Source organism: Platalea leucorodia (assembly GCF_965183815.1).
Source record: "Platalea leucorodia genome assembly, chromosome: 10".
NCBI classification, from domain to species: domain Eukaryota; kingdom Metazoa; phylum Chordata; class Aves; order Pelecaniformes; family Threskiornithidae; genus Platalea; species Platalea leucorodia.
This window is the reverse complement of record NC_138832.1, coordinates 21,451,499-21,476,990: the sequence shown is the minus strand read 5'-3', so window position 1 is coordinate 21,476,990 and position 25,492 is coordinate 21,451,499. Positions and strand designations below refer to the sequence as shown.

The 25,492-nt window shown below is 45.6% G+C and overlaps 1 protein-coding gene across 1 annotated transcript in view; it reads left to right on the top strand.

Annotated features, from left to right (window-relative positions):
* Positions 1-14,823, top strand: part of CAPN6 (calpain 6) — a 57,777-nt gene extending 42,954 nt beyond the window's left edge. The window contains exons 9-13 of the mRNA XM_082322875.1: positions 1,579-1,701; positions 3,386-3,588; positions 4,259-4,380; positions 12,662-12,798; positions 14,357-14,823. Coding sequence (XP_082179001.1) covers positions 1,579-1,701; positions 3,386-3,588; positions 4,259-4,380; positions 12,662-12,798; positions 14,357-14,539 — 768 coding nt within the window. The 3' untranslated portion in view covers positions 14,540-14,823. The remainder of the gene's footprint in view (positions 1-1,578; positions 1,702-3,385; positions 3,589-4,258; positions 4,381-12,661; positions 12,799-14,356) is intronic.
* Positions 14,824-25,492: the final 10,669 nt, after the last annotated feature.

The following is a 25,492-nucleotide window of genomic DNA, read 5'->3' as shown; positions in this document are numbered from 1 at the left end:
TGTTGATATAGCACACAAGTAAGAGTACAAAGAAGCTTTGCATTTATACCAAAAAAAAGCCAGCCCAGACTAGCAAGCAGTAGTTCTGTAGGAGGCCAATCTGGACTGTAAATACCGTGAACAGCTAATGAAGCCCAGAGGCTTGGGAAGGTATTGATTTGCTTTCCAATACTGCTGTGCTTCAGCCAACTCTGCTAGAGGTTGGTGTTTGCTCCATGTGGGTGTGACACTGCCTGAGACAGTGAGGGCCAGGGGTGAGAAATGCGATGGTGCCTTATTCCACAGAGCTCTAACCGCAGCGGGGTGTGAAGTCATTACAGGGGATCGTTCCACAACAGTAACCAAGGCAATCTCAGTATCTACCTCAGAGCAAAGCTCAATGAAGATTTCCTTCCTAGCAGCTCTTGGAGGAGCAGGGAGGGGGGATTGAGCCACTGATGATATTCCTCTCCATGCTGTCAGAGAATTTCAGCTTAAATCAGAACGTGTGGTGCACATAGTACCCAGCTGTGCACCACTGCAGTTTTGTGCTTTTATTTGTTTGCTTCACATTTAAAGGTCTTTGAGGATGGAAGAATACAGCATCTGTCTAAACTTGGCATAAATAGTGTCCTCTTCCCCTCCACTGGTTGTGACAACTCAGATTTGCCCTCTGTATGCATGAAAAACAAAATTTAAAGGAGTCTCTAACAGTGAATGAATTTGAGTGTTTAATTCTTTGTTGCATAAAGAAGCACCTATCTGACCTTTTTTATGTACTGAAAGGGTACATACTTCCTTGTGCACTGGTAGTGACACTTAATAATGTAAGCAATTCAAGTCTGATTTATTGAGATGGGATCTGTTGCCTAAGCTTGAAATAATTTCCTTTGGTTGGTCTTAAACTCGAGTTGATTCAAGTTTACTTTAAACAGTTGGGATATGAGATTTGCATGTTAAAGATGCAGGAGTCCTTCTTAGCCCTTTTTACTGGGTATTCCTAAGACTTTCAGGAAAACTGATAAAGTCCAAAATTAGCATCCCTGTCATTCTTATACTAAATTGTAGGTGTGGAACAAAGTTGTGGGTTTTGGGGTTTTTTTACTAAGATTTGGAAGATTCCTTCATTTGCAGGTCCTATATAAAGATGTTTGAAATTTACAGGCCCTGTTTAGATATTCAGGTTAGAAGAAGAACCAAAAATTATCAGAGACCCCATCTGGAGTCTGTTGGTTTCATTTTTTATCTCACTCCTGATTTATATATATCTAAATAAAACTTAATCTTTTCTCTTCTGCTTTCAGAGGAGATGTTCTGTTCTGCTGCTTCAACAGTTGTTTTGTAATACTGTTGCACGCTCTTCTTTATGTGAATTACCTGTTTCAGTGTCTCTGATGCTTTTGGTTTAAAGATCCTTATTATTAGCATTAATTTTCAGCTGTGAATTGCTGGGAATGTCTGTTGCATGGAGAACTCTCCTCCCACACCCAAATGTATTTTCATTTGCCTCCTTCGTATGCACATATTTCCTTGGTGATGGCTTTATCCTCAGTATCCTAAGGCATTTCTAATAGCTTACCCTCTTCTCTCTTCTACTAGTACGTCTTTGATGTTAAGAAGACTGAGGACAAAGTGTTGGTCTCATTACAACAGGAAGATCGCCGCAAATACAAGAAAGAAGGGAAAGGAGACAGCATCCCAATTGGCTTTGAAATATTGAAGGTAGGCAGCCATCTGCACTCCTGGTTCAGAGTTTGTTCAGCGGTCCTGCTTCTTCCTGGCAACAACATCTTTGGCAGACAGAGGCATGGTTATCATGGTGGGGTCTGGCTCTCTTTTCAACACGAGCTTTGCTTGTGTACTGCACTCAGTCACCAGAGCTGACGTTAGACAGACTATCTGAACTAAATTGAATTTAGTTCAGTTCAAACTCTGTTTGAACTAAAGGAACATACGTAATTTTTCCCTATTCCAGAAGAATTTTAAGTACTTTTCCTACCCCAAGCTTTGAAGAGAAAGCCAAAAAAATATTGACACTTGAAACATGGAGGGTTTTTTTTCTCCTTCTCACCGGAGGCTCCTGCCTCCATTTCATCAGCAAATACAGCCAAGTGAATGAGTTTGAAAAGTCTGCAGTTTTTCTTTTGCCACTTAGAAAAAAGCATCAAGAGTGTTTTCAAAAGCTGGAGTAGTGAGTAGGAAATGAGCATATGTAAAAAGGAACCAAAGGGATCCCAAACAGTAATTTAATTGCACTCCCAGGGCAAATTGAGTAAAATGAAAACATACGAACTGAAAGAAGGAGGAAAGCAAGAGAAACAGTTATGCATCTGCTTTTCCACTGAGGATCAGGATTATCTTATCATCTGTTGCTATAGCTAGTGGGACTACACTGAGTCTATGGCCCTACCCTAAAAAATAGTCAGTTTTTAACAGTCAGTTAGAGCTGCTGACATCTGCATCACAACTATTCATTTGACAATCACCTGTTAGCCACATATATTGACAAGTGCCATTACAGAAAGTAGCATAATTTACCTTGCCTTGTTCATGCCTGTATATCTGATTTGGAAAGGCTCGGAAAAGAAAATCACACCTTCAGAAAAGTATCAGTGCTCGATCTTTACTTCTGTTCAATAATTTTTCTATTTCAGAAGTGTTCTAACCCACAAGGCTCATTATCATGACTAAAGGCCTTTGGAAGACCATGGCCTAAATTATCTGAAGACAAAAGAACCAGCAGAAAAGAATGTAGGGCTGTCTTTGCCCCCAGGAGCTGCTTAAGAAATAGGTTTATATTTTAACCGCACTGTGGCAAACATCAGTTCCCTGAAGAGGATGTTAATAGTTAAGCACAGCTTCAAGGCTTAGAACAAAACATAAATGGTTATTCTGTGGTTTTTGTATTCAGAAAAGGACAATGAAAATACAGCTGTGTGCATCTGTATGCTATGTAAGTCTCTCTACATGCTAGAGAAAGGAGGCAGATGAATCTCAGCCTCATCTAAGATGGCAGCATAGCTCAGCGGGTGGAGTCCTTGAAGTGTGCATGCCTGTCTGAAAGTATTCAAAACTCTGCAGTAGCGTTATGTCTCTGTTAGTGGATGCATATCTTTGCCAGCCCCGAACTTCCACTTCGGGGTATACATGTGTACACGGATGCAGTGAAGCGCAGAACAGCACTGCTTGGAAGCCTGTGTGGGCTAGCGCCTGGAGCACTGCGTTGCCTGTCAAGGCTATCTCTGCCACAGCTTCAGTGGGTGAAAAACCAGTTGCCAAACCATTTGCCTTTATTGCACATTTTCTTTTCTGCCCATGAAAGGCTGTGTGATGTGGAGGGAAAATCCTGCCTGTTAGCTCTGATACCCCTCCTTGCATTAATCCCTGTACTGCTCTGTGGCTGTAGGTGGAGGATAACAGAAGCTATCGACTACACAAGCTGACTGTGCAGGAGAGAGTGGCCACATCTCTGTACATCAACACACGCACTGTGTTCTTGAAGAGGATCCTTAAGCAAGGCCGCTACATCCTTATCCCAACTACATATCATCCTGGCATCACTACAAAGTTTATCCTGAGACTTTTCACAGATGTGCCATCAAAACTCAGGTAAGTTGCACTCACAGCTACAGTAGATCTTCCCTTGCCCACACTGACAGCTTCTCCTCGGAAATGGTCGCCTGGTTGCCCTCAAATATCCCTGAGTCACTAGCTCTTACCACTCCAGAACTAGGCCCTTGAGATGGTCAGGGTCACCTCCAAGAAGCTCCAGATTCACTGGGCTTTGTGCATGGTCAGGACATTTTTACTTTGGAACCTAGTGGACAGTTCAGTTTGGGTCTTTTGACCTTTTAGTTTGGCTTTTGTAGTTGCCTCCAGTTCTAGGTCAGAACGCTGAGCACTGGTGCTTGCAGTTACAGTTGATACTGTTTATTTCTTTGACCATCTCCTTTGCAACCAGTGGTTGTCTGCGAGGGCAAAACTAGTGTTTCATGAAATCAGGCCCACTGAATTTTTTTCTTGCTTTGGTACTATTTTCCATGATTTAAAGGGTTTTCTTCCACCACTTTTGCTGCCATGTAAAGGATGACACACATTTGGTTTACTTTACTTTGCTCTGTTTTTATTTCTTAAGTCTGTCATTTCTGTACCACAAACTTCCAAAACAGTAGATGAGGAAATAGTACAAATCTCATGTTCTGAAAATGCCAAATTTCCGCAACCATTGATTGTTTGCCTGACATTTGTTGCTTCAATTGCTTTTCCCATGTTTTTTCAGGGAGCTGAAGGCAGATAAGCCTAAAATGACATGTTGGAGTCTTCTTTGCGGCTATCCACGCAGAGTCACCCAAATCAAAATACACTCTGCAGAGGGTTTACAGAAGCAGGACAGATCAGGTGGTAAGTGTAAAGCGAGCCTAGAAGAGTGGAAGGGGCTTCTTCAGTTCTCTAAAGATGATCTGAGTTGATATGTAAGCAGTCAAAAGTTATTCAAATGAACTGAAGATTTATGGGATGTTTTTTTCAGCACATTGTAAAATCTGATCAAAAGGGGAGATCAGATTAATAAGATGATGCAAAACAGCAAGAGTTATGTGTCATCTGTGCTGGTCCAGATGGGCCAGACCCTTCTGAGAAGCTTTTTGTGGAGATTAGTAAGAAATTCACCTTTCAGGGTTATATGTTTTCTAAATGGAAAACATCCAGGGAGACAGCTGAATCGCACAGACTCATGTAGTGTATTACACTTACCTCAGCAGTGTCATTCATGGCCTTCAGAGCACTTTGTTCTCCATTACCACAAGCTTAATAGCACTTCATGGAGGAAATTATGGTTTTCAAACAACCATTTGCAGCTGGGTAAACTAGGGCGATGAGAAGTTAAATGACTTGTACAGGACTATGTATCTGCTTGACTAACATGATCTCCTTCTATGACAAGGTGACCCACTTAGTGGATGAAGGAAAGGCTGTGGATGTTGTCTACCCGGACTTTAGTAAAGCCTTTGACACCATTTCCCACAGCATTCTCCTGGAGACACTGGCTGCTCGTGGCTTGGATGGGCGTACTCTTTGCTGGGTAAAAAACTGGCTGGGTGGCCGGGCCCAAAGAGTGGTGGTGAATGGAGTTAAACCCAGTTGGCAGCCGGTCACAACTGGTGTTCCCCAGGGCTCAGTACTGGGGCCGGTTCTGTTTAATAGCTTTATCAATGATCTGGACGAGGGGATCGAGTGCACCCTCAGTAAGTTTGCAGATGACACCAAGTTGGGTGGGAGTGTTGATCTGCTGGAGGGCAGGAAGGCCCTACAGAGGGACCTGGACAGGCTGGATCGATGGGCCGAGGCCAACTGTGTGAGGTTCAACAAGGCTCAGGGCCGGGTCCTGCACTTAAGTCACAACAACCCCATGCAACGCTGCAGGCTTGGGGAAGAGTGGCTGGAGAGCTGCCTGGCGGAAAAGGACCTGGGGGTGTTGGTTGACAGCTGGCTGAATATGCGCCAGCTCAGGTAGCCAAGAAGGCCCACAGCATCCTGGCTTGTACCAGGAATAGTGTGGCCAGCAGGAGCAGGGCAGTGATCATCCCCCTGTACTTGGCACTAGTGAGGCCGCACCTCGAATACTGTGTTCACTCACTACAAGAAGGACATTGAGGTGCTGGAGCGTGTCCAGAGAAGGGCAACGAAGCTGGTGAAGGGTCTGGAGCACAAGTCTGGTGAGGAGCGGCTCAGGGAGCTGGGGCTGTTTAGCCTGGAGAAAAGGAGGCTGAGGGGAGACCTTATCGCTCTCTACAGCTACCTGAAAGGAGGCTGTAGCGAGGTGGGGGTCGGTCTCTTCTCCCCAGTAACAAGTGATAGGACGAGAGGAAACGGCCTCAAGCTGCGCCAGGGCAGGTTTAGGTTGGATATTAGGACAAACTTCTTCACCGAAAGGGTTGTCAGGCACTGGAACAGGCTGCCCAGGGAAGGGGTTGAGTCCCCATCCCTGGAGGTATTTAAAAGATGTGTAGATGTGGTGCTCGAGGACATGGTTTAGTGGTGGGCTTGGCAATGTTATGTCAATGGTTGGACTTGATCTGGCACCTGATATTGACAGTTAATTAGGAGACTTGACCAGTTTTCATTCACTTCCTCATTTTCTATTCCTACTCTCTGTCAGCCTTCATTTTCCATGAGCAGTGCAATAGAAAAAGGTAGACACATCCAGCACTAAGTGGTTGGTAGGGAGAAAGCAAAGGAGCAGAGATACTACAGTGAAATTGGAAGAGGAAACTAAAGAGGTTCCTGAAACATCTGCTGTGGTTGCTCCAGATAATGCTTCAGCTCTCTTTAGTTTAAGACGTGGAGCTCAGTTGCATTAACTTCTTGTGGTAGAGTAGGCATTAGACTTAGACCTGTAGTACAGTTTATCTTCAGTCTCACAAAGCGGCTGTAAAATTTCTCCCACCAGCTGGCTACAATTTTATTCCAGTCCCCTTTTCATAGTTATTCCTGGTACCCACTGAGTGGTGACTGAATGTACTTTTCACTGTGAAAGCCGCTTTCTGTTAACTCTGGTTGTCTCTTCAGGGGACAGGAATGCTGGAGGGAAGAGATACAGAAAATGATTCAGTTCATTTTTCTTGGTACTTTTCTTGAAAAACAGGAGCCACAAACACTTCAGTAAACAAGCGGTATGGCTGCACGTCCTCAGCAAGGCAGGATGGATGGGTGAGACTGAAGGGGCTATATGTGAGAAGAATAGCAGAGCAGTGCATTGAAAAGAGGGAGTATATTCTTGTTCTTGCCCTGTGAAGGACGCTTTCATTTTTAAGGGTGGGGTTTGTTTTGCTTTTACAATTCCTTAAACATTTTTCTCTAACATTCCCTGCAGTAAAGCAATAAAAGCCAATTCTCCACCCTTAGCATTTCACAATCCTTAGCACAATTATAGTCTTGACAAGATCATTAAAACCAATTGCCTGCAGCTGCCAAAGACCAGGCTTCAGCTCAGAAAGCATTGTGGGATTTGGTGCCTTGTGACACAGACCCTCAGGAATATACAAATAGGACTTACAACCAATGTGTAATAGATTTTCTAACTACAGCATAGCCCAAATACCCTTAGGACTCAGTACTACCACGCGTGGTCAGGTTGAGTCGAAGCATCTTCTTCCACTTTGATTTCAGCATCGAGTATTGGGCTGATGATTACCTGACAGAACTGAAAAGGTAACCTGTTGTGGGAAGAACTGTCTATAGGAAATGGACTCACAGATTTTCTGTTTAAACCTAAGCAAAACTTCTGCTTGATTATTTTATCTGCTGAAAAAATGCAGAACTGGGTCAAGTGATACTATTTGTGAATTAATATTGTATTCATCAAGTGGCTGAAAAAAATCAGTCTATCATTGTCAATTTTCTTCTGAAGTGTTTCCGTTTCCCTGTGTGAAACAACGTGCCATTTTTAAATTCATGAAAAACATAAGGGGCTTTGAACACAAAACCTAAATGAATCTTATTGTCTGACTTTGAATAAAATTTCACCAAAAAAGTTAAAATATTTTCCTTTTGTATCAACATAAGCTTTCAGTAAAAGCCTTTGTCTCTTTTCAGCCTGTCGTTCCAAATCCCATCCATTCAGGGGGCAGTGAAGGAGAGCTGAGTTACTTCACTTCAGTAGCTTCCCCATTATCTTGAATTCTGCTGTGAAATCCCTGAGTCTGTCTTTATTAGCCTTTTTTTCCCTATAAGTATCTCCAGCTCACAGAGTACATTCATAGATTGTCTTGCAGAATGCCACATCTTATAGCAGCATCCCTACAAATGAAGTAGAGAGAGCATATAAATAAAAAAAACCATGAAGCCAAATGTGCACGGCTGACATTTGTGCTACACAATAAAATCAAGCTGTGCAATGGCAAGGATAACGCCCATAACTGGCACTCTGCCTTCTAAGGACACCTTGCTGGGAAATTTGGCAAAGCTCCCAAATGATACTGGAGTCATTTTTGATAACATAAAAAGCTGGCTACAGTACATGTTTCTCACATTTGGAGGGGTTTTTTGGTAGATTAAAAGAGTGGATATAGAAATTCCCTGAAGCACACTGTCTGGCTGGATTGTAAATTTTACACTAGGAAGTCATGTGTCCAGGGACATTAAATATCCCATATTTTAAGATTGCTTCCTAATACTGCCACAAAAGAATGCAACTCCTTGTCATCTCTCGTCTCCTCTCTGGATCCACGCCTGGGCCCTCTCCCATGCTTATCTCAAGGAGAAGTAGCAGCCAGGCATTTGAAAAAGACCAGCTTTCTCAGAAGTGAGTTTAGACCTCAAAGTCACATGGGCAGTTACCGAAATACCAGCCTTACCTGCCGCTCCTGGAGCATTCCCTGATGTGAACTAGGCTTAAAAGTCAACAGCAGCCTCCTGTCTAATCAATACCGTGAGATATGAGGGAAGAGGCCACACAGCAATTGCCATTGGGAGTGACAAGCAGAGGTTTCCTTTCAGGTTAGGCACAGTCAATATGTTTATTCAAGTAGAAAATAGGTAGATTAAGTGGTTGTGTTTTCCTGCTGCTAGAGGACCTCACACAAAGGTTACTCACTTTCTGGTGCGAAGGTTGATGGCAACTTGTTTCTATGCAAGCTGCTGCGTCTGATTAACCTCCCTGCTTTTCACAGGGGTTTCCTGACTTCTCCTTCACCTTCTCATCTGCAGCACCTCAGCTCTCAAGCTGCTTCTTTTCTTATGCTCAGTCTCTGTCATCTGTCAGCTGTATTCCACCTTGTCCAGCCACCTGCCTGGTTTGTCACTATCACCCCTTAGCATAGAGAGAAGACAAAACTTGATGATAAAGGTGGAGGTTATGATTCATTCTGAAGCGTCTGAGAACTGACACACGGCGTTACATCTCTCTGACAAACTGTCCTGAAATCATCAGGATGTCTCTGTACTCTGGCACTGGGCTATGCAGTTGCGGAAAGTAAGAGCAGCCTGAACAGAGATACCTTTTTTTGATATAACTTGGATAGAGGGGTTTTAGACTTGAATGCACTGTTCTTCACATAAGCCCATCACTGTCATCTGAGAGCTGTGCTTAGCACAAATTTCTGAGCACCTACTTAAAACTGGAAGAGAATGAAGATTGCATAGCAAGCACACACCCGGCCTGGTTCACGAGCTGGTTGTCATCAGAACCCTGCTCCCTGCCAGAGGAAGGTTGTTTAATCTCTATTTTAAATGTTTACTGGAAAGCTCCTCCTTGCTGGTGTCTTTGATCCATTGCCCTGTCTGGAAAAAATAATGGATGATTTGCTGTTGTCAAGAATAGTGGATGAATCCAGCTGCCCAGACTCAATTCTGAATGCATACAGGCTGCTTCTCTTGGAATTACCTCTCTCCGAGTTAGCTTGTTCTGAAGTTGATCCAACTATCTGTGAGCCAAGTGCAGCGGCAGGTTTGCAAGAGGATGAGGAAGCACTGTGCGCTTGGAGATTTTCTGCCTCTCGTTCCCAAGTCTGTCTTAAAAATTGCTCTCGCTACTGTCTGTCACACTCTTTTTCCCAAGAGCTTATGTTTGAGAACAAATCACCTTTTGCATTTTTAAGTCTTCCCACTGAAATTCCAGGTTGAATTCGCATGTTTTATTGCCTTTCAGCGCTTCTTTTCTAAACCAGGTACTGTGATCCCCAGTACGTGACATACCTGGTAAGCAGAGTATCTAGTACCTTTAATGGCAGTTGCCTTGGCAGCAGTCTGAGAAATAGAAGGAAGGAGAAGGCAAAAAGCAGCTGGTAAATATCGAGTCAAAGCATGAGAAGGGAAGCAGAGAGAAAATGGAGCAGAGATGAAGGGACGATTTACTGATGCCAGTGGAAAGACTCCCTTTTATTATCTGTATTGCAGGAGAAGCCTAGAGGTATCACATGAGCAACACTCAACCGCAAAAGGCAAAGCAACCTGTTGTAATTCCCAAGGCAGTGCTTGTGTCTCAGCGCTGTGTCTGCTCTGTTTGGCCCATGCCTTTTTCCAATGACTGAGTTTGTCATAGCTCTCCGTGTACCAGTGGAGCATGAGTGGTCTAGCTGGAGAAGAGTGGGAATGTCTCTGAGAACTTCTTCTCAAGAACGTTTTCTAGAAAGCCTTTTGTGTTTGATAGAGTGCTGAAGGCTGTGGATGTTACATCCTTAGTCCAATTCTCAAAAAAAAAAAAAAAGTTAGCCTTAGACTACTGTGCATATATTACTTTAAGCCTTAGAAATGTTATTACTGTTCAAATGTTTCTGGCTTTTACAGTTTTCAGTTTTTTCCTTTGCGCTGTTCTTCCGTGTGACTTCCCAATTCAACAGCATGGCCATAGGACTGAGACGGAACAGTTGCTTATACACAGTACGGTGTTCAAGGCACAGCTTGAGTCATGTGTGTGCCAGAGAACCGAACCCAGCCCTCCTTCCGCTGCCAAAGCAGTTGCCAGAGTAGCAGCTCCAGTTGTTTTCATTCCCAGCTCATGGCTTTTCCATGTTCGTAGCCCTTTCTACGTTGTCTTTGTACTGTAAATAAACCAGGCCCAGAGCTGCAAAGAAGTGGGCCAGCTGTAGCTGAGAACGTCCCTTGTCTCATCCCACATGGGCAGCTCTCCCTTTCTTTCTTTTGTTCTGGAACTGGAGTCACTCCTAATATAACGGACCACTCGGCAATGGCATCCTGAGGTTGTGCTGTGCAGGTACCTTTCATGTTTCTCTTCTACCTCCCTCTTTTTTCCTAGCTCTTTCTGAGGATTTGAATCTGTTTCTTTCAAATGTTAGCTTTCCTTTTCCTTTCACTTAGCAAGTCCCTTCATTAACAGCTCCCTCTTCCAGCAGATATGCCTGTTACCTCTTTAAGCTCTGTGTCCTTTCGCCACCCCTTCTTATGCCCTTTATCTCTTAATTACTGTTAATGATCAGATGTTGCTTTGCTCTTTGCCTTTGGCTAAAGTAGTTGACACCATTTCATGCAAGACCCCATTTTATTCAGATCCATTTTCCAAATCTCTTTGCAAAGGGGGAGCTTTTCCATCACTGATTACACAGCGTGGTGCCGCCCCATGCCCCAGAGCAAAATCCGCACATTCAGTGACACAGAAAGTAATTGCCTATCAGAAAAGCCAATACGTTGCTACCTGCTATGTCGAAAGTGTGAGATGTTGTCAGGGTAACAGGCCTATCGCATGGCTGGCCAGGTGTAATCATAGTGCAGCATATGGAAAAATCCGTGTCTTTCTCATAAGTGGAAGCAGCTCCTTCTGTTTTGGATGTGGCTGTTAGGTGGTTTGTTTGCGTGAGATGTTGGTATCCGTTCTTGTAAATGAGTGATGCTTTTGAGGAAAATCATCCTGGGTATGAACTGTTAAAAAACGAAAGCTGCCTTAAAATTATGCTGCCTTATGGCTGTCATTCCAGTGGTGGCATTGTCAAGTAGATGGCGATGAAATGCATGCAAGAAGTGATCACGAGTCTGACTTGCACTTACATGCATTCAGTGGGTTTATTTAAAATCCATATCTAAAAAGTAGCAAGGTGTGGAAAAACAGATATGCTGTCATTAACAATAGGAATGGACAGAAATAGTTGTGTTGAGATACAAAAAAATGGTAGTGCCTGTGTTCAATTAAAAGTTAATTAGAAAGCAGAATGGTCCATTCTATTTAAGGATAAAGACAGGTGTTTCCTAATTGGTTCCTGCTCTCTACTGGAATGGAAAGAAAATATCAACATTTATAACAAAGTAAAAATGTTCAGTGTAAAAACAACAAAGCATTTCTAGAATGTTGAATAATCTCAATGGGTTACGTATGATTAAAGTGTAATTTAAAACATTAACTAGGACCTATAATAGCCACAAACATGTTGTGATAACATAAACTTTAAAATTACATTAATCCAAATGATAGAACTAAAGAAATTGTCTCAGCTTCATGGGAATGAAATGAGAACCTGGGGAGGATCTGCTTTGACAGTTTCCCACAGAAAACTTTGTTGAAACCAGTGCACACCTACAAAATGTTTTTGCATTTTGACAATATTTTCCTTTCTGGAAGAGAAACTGCTTCTTGAAAACTACCTCCTAACAGTAATACTCATATCAGAATACAGTAGACAGCACTTCAAGCTAGGCAGTCTAAAGGTGGGCACTGAGATGTGCATTCAGTGATCTAAAAGCAGTTCCGTGCAGTTCCTGTCCTTGCCCTCCATAGGAATTGTGGATGATGAACAGTTTTTATCTTCCATTTTGGCCCAGGTGCCCAGAACTACATGTCAGATTGCATCTGCGCAGATGCGTTTTGGCTCTCACATCTAGAGCAGTGTTGGGGAGCTTAGAGTGTCGCTTTGAAGACTTTCTGTTAGATGAGCCAGGAGGATGCACAGCAAGGGAGTGTGGAAAGATCGCAATCCCAGTCTAGGAGCAAGCTGGTTTCACAGCAAGTGGTGCTTGGTTTCCAGCTCTGAGCATCCAGTTGTTACACGAATGAGGTATTTCACCTCTGCTGGTGATGGGCAGCGAGCAGGGGATGTGACGTGCTCCAGTGCCCGGTTCCTGTGCGCAGTAGCAGTGGTGCTGGCAGGCACAGGAGGGGATTGCTTCTGCTGGGTTTCTGGGCCTGTCTCCACTGCCATTCTGTGTCCTAAGAGCTGTGCTGCTGGTTGTGTTTTAGGAGCAGATCCCTATGTGCTTATCAAGTGTGAGAACCAAAGCGTGCGTTCCCCCGTGCAACACGATACAACCAGTGCCATCTTCGACACGCAAGTGATTTTCTACAGAAAGAACATCGACAGTCCTATCATTGTCCAGGTGAGATAAGACACGCAGCGTGGGCTGCTAAAGGCAGGCAGGGGAGCACTACAGCATCACTGGGCTTGACCTGTGCTAACTCTTCCTTCATATGGCTGATATCCAGGATAGAAGTGTGAGAACCTCTGCTCCCCTTCCTGGGCTATGCCTGGAGCTATTCAGCTGTTCTGCTGATTCTCTAGTCTAGGTCTCTTCCATAAAACAGCACCTGGTGACACTTAGGGATCAGAAGGCATATTTCATTCCAAGGCTTTGAAGGAATTTACAGAATTATCTTTTGCCTCATTTGGTACCTGACGGAACAGAGATAAAGAAAAGCCAAGTGTTGTCCCGAGTCAGTCTTTGAAATAAAACCAAAGCTAAGGCTACTATTAAGAAGTTTTTTAGCTTGAATTCTAGTCCTGTGGGAATTAGACCACACTGTTTACCTCAGCAGAGCTGGAGAAACAGAGCTTGGTATTTAGATGAGGCAGTCCAGGAAAACTTTGGGAGAGTGGAACGGCATTTCAGTTTGATACGCAGAGTTGTTTAGTGTTAGACAAATACTAAGGACTATGTCTTCTTCATCAGTGTAGGGAGATCTTACAATGAATCTGTGAATCAATTCACTGTGGCACATAAGTGCCGGACATTGAAATAGCTTTATAGCACCGTGTTGCAGGAAGAGATACATTTCTGACTTTTCACTGCCTAATGCAGTACTGGTGCATAGTACTCCTGTGCCATAGTACTCCTCTGAACTAACAGGTCTATTCTACAAATATTATTAATAGAAGGAGGATGACAGCAGTGTCATCCCCCAAACCACAGACTGTAGTTATGGATTAGAGGGAACCAATACAATAGCTGATGGAACATGATCTGTGTTCTTGGCATGTGCAGGATTGCCTAATCCTTAGTGAAGATTTGATTTACACAAGGGACCTCGCCCCATCTCTGTAGAGCATGCAGCTCAAACACTTTGACTTTTCCAGGGTAACTGATAGTTAAATACTAATGAACTTCACAGACCAAACAAAGACTGGCATGTGAGACTAGCAGCCAAACCCACCATTAACACCATTTCAGTTGCTGCTTGCTATATGCCCAACCTCATCCTGAGTAGTGACAAAGGACATGTCCAAGGGCTCCAGAACGACTGCTGTCCCTTGCTCTAGCAGTGTGGACCTGGCTCTAACAGAGTCAGAGGAAAAGCACTGAAGACACTGCAGAGGTGAGCACGAGCAGGCAGAGTGGCACAGACAGGCTGATTGCATGTAGGTTTTTACTGCTCATGAGCTCAAACAGGTAATTTTTATTCCTCTTCTAGGCAGGCTGTGACCTAGAAAGCAAAAAACTGCATTGAGCTCCTTATTTGCATAGTGTATGTAAATGAGCATGCAAATTCAGAATCTCCCACATGCTTTCTAGACAATTAGCTAAATTTAGATGTACACCCCCTCCTCACTGCTTTTTCAAGGGGTTAATGGGGGTGACTCTCCTCCAGCACAAACCTTTCAGGTGGAGAGTGAGAGAAGCACTGCTTCAGCTGGGTTTATTTCTGCTCCCTTGTCTCTAGGTCTGGAACAGCAACATCTTGTGTGACGAGTTCCTCGGACAGGCAGTGCTGGCAGCTTCGCCCAGTGACCCCAGAGAACAGCAGACTCTGCAGCTCCGAGGGAGAGGCAGCCGAGAAGCAGCCGAGGTGCCAGGTCACATCACTGTCAAGGTTTTTTCCAGCGATGACCTCGTGGAGCTATGAATACCAAAGCCCCGCAGAGCCAGACAGAGCTGTCACCTCGCAGCAGGAGGGCTTGTCTGTGCTTTCTGTGTGAATGACTCGGGAGCAAAGGTTGCACATAATCATAATTGCTTTAAAAAGAAAAAGCCCTCTAACTCTCCCCATTATCATGGATAATGGGGAGAGAGGCTTTTAAAGAGGGGAAAAATACATGTTTATACACATATATCTTCATGATACAGCAAATACAGTAGAAGAGGGGCCAAACTAAACACTAGCAGATCAGCTCATTAAGATGTGACCATCCTCCCCAGCAGCATCTTTCAGGAGCTCTCGGCACAAAGCTGGAAGCAGACGTGACTGTTCTCACGGGTTCTCAGCACATCGGCATCCGTTCTCAGCAGTGGGAGTGGATGCAGGCAGGAACGGCTGCATCGCCATGGTCGCGTACCAGCAGGTTGGTGGGGTGGCAAGCACAAAGTGGATTCGCGTAGCTCAGTCCTTGTTCACTGCCAGGCTGTATTTGGGAGGGGGATCTTTTTAAGATTGGATTTATATTTTTCCCCATATAGGCATATAAAATTCTTGATGAATTTCATTGTTATTGCTACAGATCAGAAATTTCTGTTCCTTGGCGAAAATGTCATTACTCAAGGAGTTCAGTCATAGGTCATAGCCTTAAGGCCAGGCATGCCAGGGCAAGGTTAAAATAGAAGGGCCGGTCTTGCAGTGCCTATTTGAACACCACAGCAAATAAGAGTTTTGCCCCCATACAGGCTCTCAGATTGACTTTCTTATTCTTTTATTTTCCACCTCAAGCTGATGACTCATAAGTCGATATCTCTGGCCAAGAGAAGGGCACCTCACAATTCAGCTGTGGTTTTGCTCAGAGGACAAATTCAGTAATGGGAGCCTCCTTACTAAGGAGGCTTTGTTTAATCCACATGATGCTAAAAATGGAATAATGCTCCTTTTTCTTCATTAGATGTGATGGGTAGCACCAGAGTGAAAGAGGACAAAATTAGCTCATGACAAGGATGGGTTTGTAACACAAAGATGCTGTGCCCTGACCGGTATCAGCTTTCACTCTCGAAATTTTGCATCGGTTTATTGCTGACAGAGCTGACATCTTTGATGAAGTTTAACTTGGGTATAATGGAGGACAGGTATCGTTTCACATTTCCTTCAAAGCAGGGTTCCGGTACAAACTTTCTTTTAACTTTTGCATATAGCCCGACGGCAGGGTTTCCTCATAGCAGACATTTCTGTGTTGTCACGCTGTGCAGCGATTCTGGCAGTGTAAGAGGCTCACTGTGTTAGACCTCTCCGAAATGGATTTTACTTAGTTGCAAATTCTGGTCTTGAAAGTGAAGCTAAAGGATGATTATTCTGCCTTTTGTACAGCCAGGAAATTTGGATTTCTGCGTGCCTTGTAACCACTTCAGCCATTTTGTGCAATTTTTATAATTTATAAAATGGCCCTCAGTAGAGTTAATGTTTTCACAAAAGGTTTTGAAGTCTCCTCGGGGCTCCAAAAGGATCATTGCTGTGGTAGGAAAATGCTTTCTCTGGCATGTTGGAGATGGGATGTAAGGCCATGAATGATACTATACTGACATCAGCTTAGTTAGTACCTAAATCCAGGTCTCTTTTTAAATAGCTTGGACTTGAGCCATTTTGCATGCAGAGCATTTGTCAGATGTGAACTACCTGCGGTTGACAGCCCCACAAGCAAGTGTAATTCTTCTCTGTAAACTCATAGCTTCAGAGTTGCTTACTCTCAGGTATGTTTGTAAACTGCAATTTTTTTTAAAAAAGCATGAACTTTCTCATACAGACCAGAGCTCGGGCAAGCCACGCAGGGAACTGCAATTCAGTCTGGGCTGTCCTAGCCCTGCGCTATGACCTGTTTGCCTCGCTTTTCCTCACGCTATTGGATGCCGTGGTAGCTGCTTCTCAGCAGCGTGGCACGAGGGGCGACTGCAGCCCGTTGGCACAAACTTCACCGTACGGGTGGAGAGCACCACGCTGGCCTTCCAGCATGTGAAAGCCCCGCGCTGCATTTCGTAGGGCACCAAGGCGTGCAGGAGGGGACACTGAGGCAGAGCAGAATAGGTCGTGTCGTATAACCCCCTTTCCAGACAGACTTCTCCAGGGGCTGTTGTGTGTGAGATGGGTGCAGTAAGGAGGGGCTGCCTTGCCCAGCTGATTGATTTGGGTCAGTGTTTAGCCTGAAGAAGGCTCCTCTCAGAGAAAGCACCCAGCACCGCCAGGCTGCTTTCCCTTCTGCGAACTGAGGCAGCCGGCAAGAGACCGGAGGCTTATGCCTCCCTGCCCTGGTATTTGCCTGATCTGAGCTTGCCTGAGCCCATCGAGGGCACGAAGCCACCTTGCCTCCTAGATGGAGGGGAGCCCCTTGGCTGTTTCCTTTGAGCCCTGCAGCCCTGGCCTCCAGCTCCCAGCGCTGCCACCCCCTTTCAGCATCTGTGTAAGGGGAGGCGGAGGGAGCTTGACCAGCAATTCTGTGTCGTGTACAGCTTGACGACAAGGGAAGTCAGAGCAGTGTCTGTAAAGGTGTTTAGGCCTCGGTAATTATGTCAGCTCAAGACATTCCCACAGTTTGTCCCCGTGGTATGGGACAAGGGGCCCTTGAACACCAGTGCTGGCCAGGCTCGAAATGGGGCTCTGTTGCTCTCCCAGCATTGCCCTGAGGGTACGGCACTCCAGTGCTGGTAGCTGTGGGAGGCTCAGGCGTGCTGAGACCAAGCAGAAATGTCTGTACCTCTGCATTTAGTAATTTTTGGAAGTAGTTGGAGCAGGCAGGATTTGCCCATCAGCAGGAGCTGATCCAACCCGGGAACACAACTGGCTGTGCTGATTTATAGAGGCTTCTGGCTTCTCCTCCCACCCAGGCACGTGGGAGATGGGAGCAATGCCAGGTGAAGCCAAGGCAAGAGCAGGTTGACGGGGGCTTGCACCGCTGCCTGCTCCCTGCAGGAGAGCCCAGGCCGGGCAGGGGACAGTGCCCCCGGCTCCGCAGGCTCTTTCTCCTGCTGTACATCTCGCCATGCGCTGGAAGCAAAGCCAGATCCCTGGGGTTTTGGCTTACAGGGGAGGTAGATGTGATATGTTTGAGATAAGAGGATTGCCTTTTCAGACAGACACGGGAATTTAAGATCAAATACTACCAGAGTTGGGCAGTATTTTTTAACTATTAATGATAACTTGTGGGAAAATGAAGGGGTTTTTTTGTGGGGAATTGCATTCATGTATGCGCTTGGGCCACCTTCAGCAGAGAGTTTTGCCCCTCAAAAATTAAAGCAGAGGGAAATCATTGGAAAATGTTTCATTTCACCCTTTTTTCACTATTCAATATGAAGTGACCTAAATAAAAGGTTAACAAAAAAATAAACATGTTCAGTAATTTCTGAGATGAAACAGTTGGTTTCAGCTAAAATAAATCATTCTGGGATGACCCCAAATGACATTTTTCAACTTGCTCGAGAAGAAAAATATATCTCAGCTGTTGACTGAACAGTTCTTCCCCATTGCCTGCCTTTTACTTCCCTACTGCTCCCTGCTTTCCCCGATGAATTCCCAGCTCATCGCGGTGTCCACGTACTGTAGCCTTCCTCGCTGTCCCTCACCCAGGGGAAGACCAAGCCCCAGCTCTGGGGACTCGTCCTGTCCCTGGCTGCACAGCAGCAGCCTCTCAGGTCCTGCTAGATTTTGCGATGTAATTCAGACCTGCTCTCGAGCATCGGCCCCAGGCAGCGTCCTATTTATTGTTTACTTAAAATGCTATTTATTTCAGTGGAGCCCAGTTTTTGTCCTCACTGCTGTGTTCCCTTTCCCTCCTCCCTCCGCCAGGATGAGCTCTGTGAATCCCTGCGCCTCTCCCCCCGTTAGGCTTAGGCTGACGCTTATTCGCCTCCTCTGGCGCACCGGGCCGGTCACCTCGGCGGGGAATAACGGACTGGCTTTGCTGCGCGCAGCACACAGCAGTGCTGTCAGGGCTGGAAGAGCTCCACTCCACCCATGTTTTTGCTGTTTGTCTCAACTAAATCTTCACCGTTTTGAATTCCCACTCTAGGGTGGCTGCAGGGTAGACGGCTAGCCTGACTCCCGCAGCATCGCCTCCTGGTTGGGGTGCAGAGGATGGTCCCAGGTGTTAACCGTGAGCAGCCAGAGCTGTAGCTTCCAGCCAGCATTTGTGAGCGTTGTGTTATCGTCTCCTGCAACTTCTGGGGCAACCAACCAGCTCTGTTGGTCCTGCTGGGTCAGTGCTGCTCGTTACGGCTATGAGTCACGAAGGCTGAAGGTCTTCCCTGCTCCAAAGCAGTGGGCATTGAGCCTGTTAGGGCCCGGCGGGCGCTGCGCTAGGAGCCACAGCACCTCCTCCGTTTCCCCTCCTGCCGCAGGAGCGCCCCGCTTGGCCGCGGCCAGCGCTGGGCGGGGCAAGGTCCAGCGGCCCAGCTGGGTCTGTCCGCTGGTGCCAGCTGCTCCGGCCGCTGCAGGCAAGCGGGGCCGGCTCCCGGCTCCTCCGGCGGGACCCCGGGACGGGAGGCGGTCGGTGCCCGGAGGGGCGGCCGCGGAGCGGGCTCTGGGCCTCCCGGCCGCCGCCGCCGCGCCGCCCGGTAACCGGGCGGTTCCGCGCTGCAGGCTCGGCGCGGGGCGGCCGCCGCCGCTGGGGGGCGCCCGCGCCTCGCTCCCGGCGCCGCCGCCGGCCCCGGCGGGGGGGGGAGCGGCCGTGAGGGGGCGCGTGGCCCCCGCGTGGCGGGAGGGCGCTGTGCCGTCACGGCGGGGGCGGGGCGAGGGGGGCGCTGCGTGGCGGTGTGACGCCACCCCCCCCGCGTGTTTTATCCACGTGTGTGCGTCACACAGCCCCCCCCCCCCCCCCCCCCAAGCTCGGAGCGACCGCGGACTCTGCTGCGACAGCGCGTCTATATACAGAAATACGTATGGTATAGATGGAGCGTGTCACAGGAGAGTCTGTAACGTAACAATGGTTACACTACGGATGGCTGGGGAGAGAGGGAACATCGTATCTAAGGGTCTGTGTGCGCACATACGTATATATTCTATACTCCGTGTAGCTAGAATGCGTGTTACACAGTTACGTAAGGGTTTACAGCAGGGTCTAGCTTTTTTTAATGTGTCTACATATATACATATCTATAACACGCACCGATAGTGAGAGAGAAAGTACTATAGTTAAGTTGCTTGCACACTCTTTCCTATATATAAAAAATATATACGTACACACACAGTGCTGTATCTACATATAGAGATATATTAAAAATATATGGATAGAGATTGTTTTATAAGGGTCTCTGTGCATGTATGTGTATATATATATACACACACACACACATAGAATATAGAGAGTTATGTATTCGTATGAGTTGCTGTCTGTGTATATCTATATATACATATATTAAAATATTTTCATATACGTATCTAAACCTATCCATCTATGTATAAAATGGAGAGTTACAGTTATAGAAGGTTGTCTCTTTCTCCCTGCCCCATATAGTGTGTGTATGTACAAATATTTTTATATATTAAAATGTTTCTATTTTTAATATGTATATTTTGGTTTTATATTTTTTAATATATTTTAGATATATATGGCTAAAGAGAGGGCTGTGTGTGTGTGTGTGCGCGCGCACGTGTGTGTGTGTGTGTGTGTGCACGCGCGCATGCATACACGTGTAAAATATATAGAGTATATAAGTTATGGACGATACCATACATCATACTGTACATGATATATTTTATATATAGTGTGCAACATTTATAGAAGGGCCTCTGTGTATATATAAAAATATATACTGTATAGCTGGCTAAGAAGGGAGCATTATATCAGGGGCTATGGCTTGAGAGTTGTATGGGGGGGTTGTGCATGTGCGCATGTACACACACGCATGGGTAAAATATATAAACTTTTTTTTTTTTTTTTTTTTTAATTAAATATATAGAGTCAGGGAGAGAACGTGTGTTAGCTAGTTACATGTCTGTCTTTAGCGGGCATGGGTATTCATATACATACTGTAATGTATACAGCTAGTGAGAGAGAGTTCTGCGGTTATAGCAGGGTCTCTCTCTCTCTCTCTCTCTCTCATACGTAGCCCCCCCAACCCCCTCCCATATGTACACACACATATAGAGACCTTTCTATAGCTATAGAACTTTCTCGCTCTGGCGACCAGCTCATGCTAAGAGCGAGCGTGTGTGTGTGTGTGTGCGCGCGCGCGCACGCGTGTGTGCTTGCACACCCTCCCCGTCTCTCTCTCTCTCGACGTCTATATACAGCATAGAGTGGATGTGTCTGCAGCGCTAGAACACACTGGCTAGCTATAAATAGATTGTGTGTACACGTATTTTATACATTTGCATACACCCCCAGGTAACGCTCCCTTGCGCTCTTTAGCAATCTCTCTATATTATATACGTATTTTATAACTGTATTTATATATGTATAATAGGTAGTGTGTTATGTAGTTATATAAGTGCCTCTGTGTATATACATATAAAACATAAAAATACATGTTGATGGAGAGAGGGAATAATCGTTATATAAGGGTCTCTGTATATATAGATAAAAATATAGTATATACTATATGCACACAGCACATAACTATATACTATATCATATATTTTATCATATATGCTATATACTATATCATTTATTTTATCATATATTTATCATATATAGCACATAACTATGTACTATATATTTTATCATATATACTATGCTATATACTATATCATTTTATCATATATGCTATGCTATATACTATATCATTTATTTTATCATATATAGCACATAACTATATACTATATCATATATTTTATTAATATGTAGGTACGCACATATATGAATAGATCTATGTATAGCTATACATATATATATAGCTATACATATGTGTATGTATATAGAAATACATAGCTATATTATACATACTTATAAAATTATGGTAGATACTATATCATACATATAGATAGCAAGAGCATGTGTTATAGTTCTAAGGGTCTTACTGTATTTGTGTGTATACATATAAAATGCATATATAAATCACTAGGGCAAGAGTATAAGGGTCTCATATATGTGCATATACATCTGTATATATGTCTATTTGTAAAATTATGTATATGCTATACTACATCTAGATAGCTAGAGTGAGACTCTTGTTCAGTTATATAAAGGTCTCACTGTATGTGTGTGTGTATGTGTGTACCATATCCAGGGCCAGAGTGAGTTACAGAGTCACATAAGGCACGCTCTCACTCTGTAACTACACAGACATATATTTGATATATGTATATACTGTATATTGTGTATGTTTTGAGCAGGTGGCCAGGTGATTTTATCGCAGCTTTGTGTGAGCAGCAGTGCAAGAGCTGAAGCGCCGAGCAGTTTTAAAGACCCCTGGGCAGGCGGTGCCGGGAGGCTGGGCCTGGGTGACCGCCCCTGCTCATTTTTTATAGATACGGAACAAGGGAGACGCAGCACAATCGGCGAGCGCGGCGGATTTTTGCAAACCGAGGAGCAGTTTGTCTGCTTTTGCGGACTCGAGCTACAAGGAGCTCCAGCAGCCGGGGGTCAGGGCAGCCAGGCCCTGGCTCAGGACATCAGACGCTAGCGGCGCAGGACAAAGCTACAAGCACACGAAATCTTTCTGACTCTGCAGCTGATCGGGGCTGGTGCACCTTCAGCCCTGGCCCTGTTTCGCCAAACAGCACCAGCAAATCCTACAGGAAAAGCTGCAGTCACGCCAGCCGTTGGTATTTATAACTTTTATTTGCAATACTTTAGGTCCAAGTTTCAAACTGCAATATTTTTACACTCAAGACACAGTCATGCACAATCCATATTTCAATTTTCTATTGCTTCAACCACAATTTAAAATAACTTAATATTGGAAACAAAACCCAAAATCTTAAAAAAAAGGATGCTGAGGTCAGTAAGATGGATCCATGCCATCAGCACATTTACAAAGTAAATAACTTAGTTCTCTTTTTAAAAAGATCAGTTACCTCTTAATCCAAAGTTACAGAAGATTTTTCACTACACATTTGTTTTTTGTTTTTATCTTTTTTTCTGTTTTTTCTTTTCTTTTTTCTTTTTTTAAACAGATAACACGTCCTAAAAAAGGAATGTACAGCAAAATGAGATACATTTCCGAGAAACAATGAAAATGTAGGCTCCTCCTCTGTTTACTTTTATCTGGATACCCTGAAGGAAAAAAAAAAAAAAAAATCTAGCAGACACCAGCGTAGGTGTAAACTGGTTGCTTCGGACTAAACTGGAGTTTAGCGTTGGTTACATCCTGATCCAGTCAAGAGTTGCAGAATGCTCGTGCAGCTCTTCCCGAACCGCGCGCCCGTACGCGCAGCCTCTGCGGTGCAGACCCCGCACCAGAGTAACTCCCAGCGTGGCCACGGCACCGGGGCTCTGCCCGAGGAGGAGGCGTTCTCGTCACTGGGGGCTGCGTGTGTGCAGGCCTTTGCTACCAGCTCCCACCTAGAGCAGCTCCCCTTCCACTTGCTCGCCTGCTAAGGCAGATACTGGCAGCTTACGAGTCGCACCTGAAGAGCTGAGAGGCTTTTTTTCCCCTGTTGCTGTGCTACAGACTGATTTAGCAGCATTGTTTAACACTAATATAAACAGTGTGACAAAACGCGATTGCCTTTGTGCACCTTAAGCTCAAAAAAAATCTCAGCAGACATGGACGTAAGAGACTTGCGTGTTTGCTCTGTTGACCCACTTCTGACCTGGGCAGCCTTGCACGATGGAGAGTGAGAACGATGGGCAGCTCCCTTCCACCCGCAGCCGAGGGACAGCCCCGGCCCCCGGTACCCGGGGCACAACCAGCACCTGTTTATGTTAAGCGACCAGTTCTGCTGTCATTGATGCCAACAACCAAATTCTCGCTGACATCGGTGGGAGTCGCAGCAGCGCCTGTATCTGCTCCCTAAGTCTATGGCTGGGCTGGACAAATGACACACACAACATGCAGCAGCGAAAGGCCTGACTTTAAAAACAGCCGCCTGCCACTATTCCCTCACGTTTGCAATAGTGTCACACCAGCCTGAGGCATCTGGGAGCCCTCAGTGCAAGCACGGACTTGAGATGACAGGCCCTGGGCTCTTGGAGGCGATGCCCAAAATGGAGGTGATCGCTCGCTCTCCAGACCAAGCTTACAGATTCAAAAGGCTGCTGTGAACAGGCAGTTCAAAGGGCAGAGAAACGAGGATCTCCAGCCCTTCATCTGAGACATTTACACAGGCTTGGTTGGCAGCCACGAAGCACAAGAAGAGCAGAGGGCACAGAAAGAGGGGCAAAATCAGTCAAGCAGAGAGATGGGAAAGAGCAAGACCTGTGAGAGGTAACACGCTGCTTCATTTCTCTCTTTCGGAAAACTCTTCTCTGTTTGAAGGCCCTGAAAGGAGTGAGGGACAGAGAGGAGGTGACACAAACAGGACTCGTCGTCTCAGGTCACACACTTCCTCCCTCAGTGTTAGCGAAATTTGATTAACAGTATTCTTCTCTCTGAACAGTCTCATTTAGCATTAGCAGCTTAGCACAAGTAGTAGCCTTAAGCCGCAAGAGCTGACCGAGAGTAAACTTTTTGATAAAACTAATGCTGCTAACACAGAACTAGTTGAATCCAGCAGATGATAGATAGAATCATGGAATCGTTTAGGTTGGAAAAGACCCTTAAGATCATCAAGTCCAACCATTAACCTAGCACTGCTGAGTCCACCACTAAACCATGTCCCTAAGCACCACGTCTACCCGTCTTAGTTTTTCCTAGTATCTTAGTTTTTCCTAATATCCGACCTAAACCTCCCCTGGCGCAGCTTGAGGCCGTTCCCTCTCGTCCCATCGCTTGTTCCTGGGGAGCAGAGACCGACCCCCCGGCTCCAGCCTCCTTTCAGGCCGTTGCAGAGAGCGATGAGGGCTCCCCTCAGCCTCCTCTTCCCCAGCCTCGCTGCCCTGCTCTGGCCACGCTCCAGCCCCTCAGCGTGCTTCTTGTAGTGAGGGGCCCAACGCTGAACACAGGATTTGAGGTGGGGCCTCACCAGTGCCCAGTACAGGGGGACGATCACTGCCCTGCTCCTGCTGGCCACACTATTTCTGATACAAGCCAGGATGCCATTGGCCCTCTTGGCCACCTGGGCACACTGCTGGCTCGTATTCAGCCAGCTGTCAACCAACACCCCCAGGTCCTTTTCTGCCAGATACAAACGGAATGAAAAAGAAAAGGATGAAGGAGACAATTCCAAGAGAATGAAGTAACTTCAGAAGACGGCCAGCGACAGTGAAAACCAATGAGAAATCAAGAGACCACCAACCAGAATTAAGTGATTGGACTTGGGGAATCAGGTGATGGCTAGTATGGGTATAACTGAGAGGCGTGAATTGGAGTAGAGATCCCTCTCTGGAGGCACCCATCTCGAACTGTCACCTGAGAACTAATAACAGAGGAATTGGAAACCTTCACTCGGACCTTTCATTAATCAGAGGGATCCTAGGGTCAGACCCTGTTACGGCGGCCGGACAGGGTTTACGCGTAAACCCATAACATCAACAGCTCTTCTGCCCCACAGCTCTTCGGACTTGCATTCGCGACTGCCAACTCAGGCCACTGCACCCAACCGCAGTCCTCTTGGCTTTGTACGTAAGCTGGGCAAGGCACAGGTTGCGAGCAAACCTTGCAGAAACCGAGCGTGATCCCCAAGCGGCTCTGAACACGGTGCCGCTCGACTGGAGCAGGAGGCACCTGATACACAGCTGCTGAAGCTGATGTGTGGTCTGCTGGGAAACTGTCCAGCGCAAAGCCGCTGTGCTCACAGGTTATTAAAACAATTAGCAATTTTCCATATTATCAACTTTCACTGATAATATTGCCCCCAGTTTCCTCAGTCAGGGTCAGATTCTAGCAGAATCCAAGTGCTTCCTTGGGA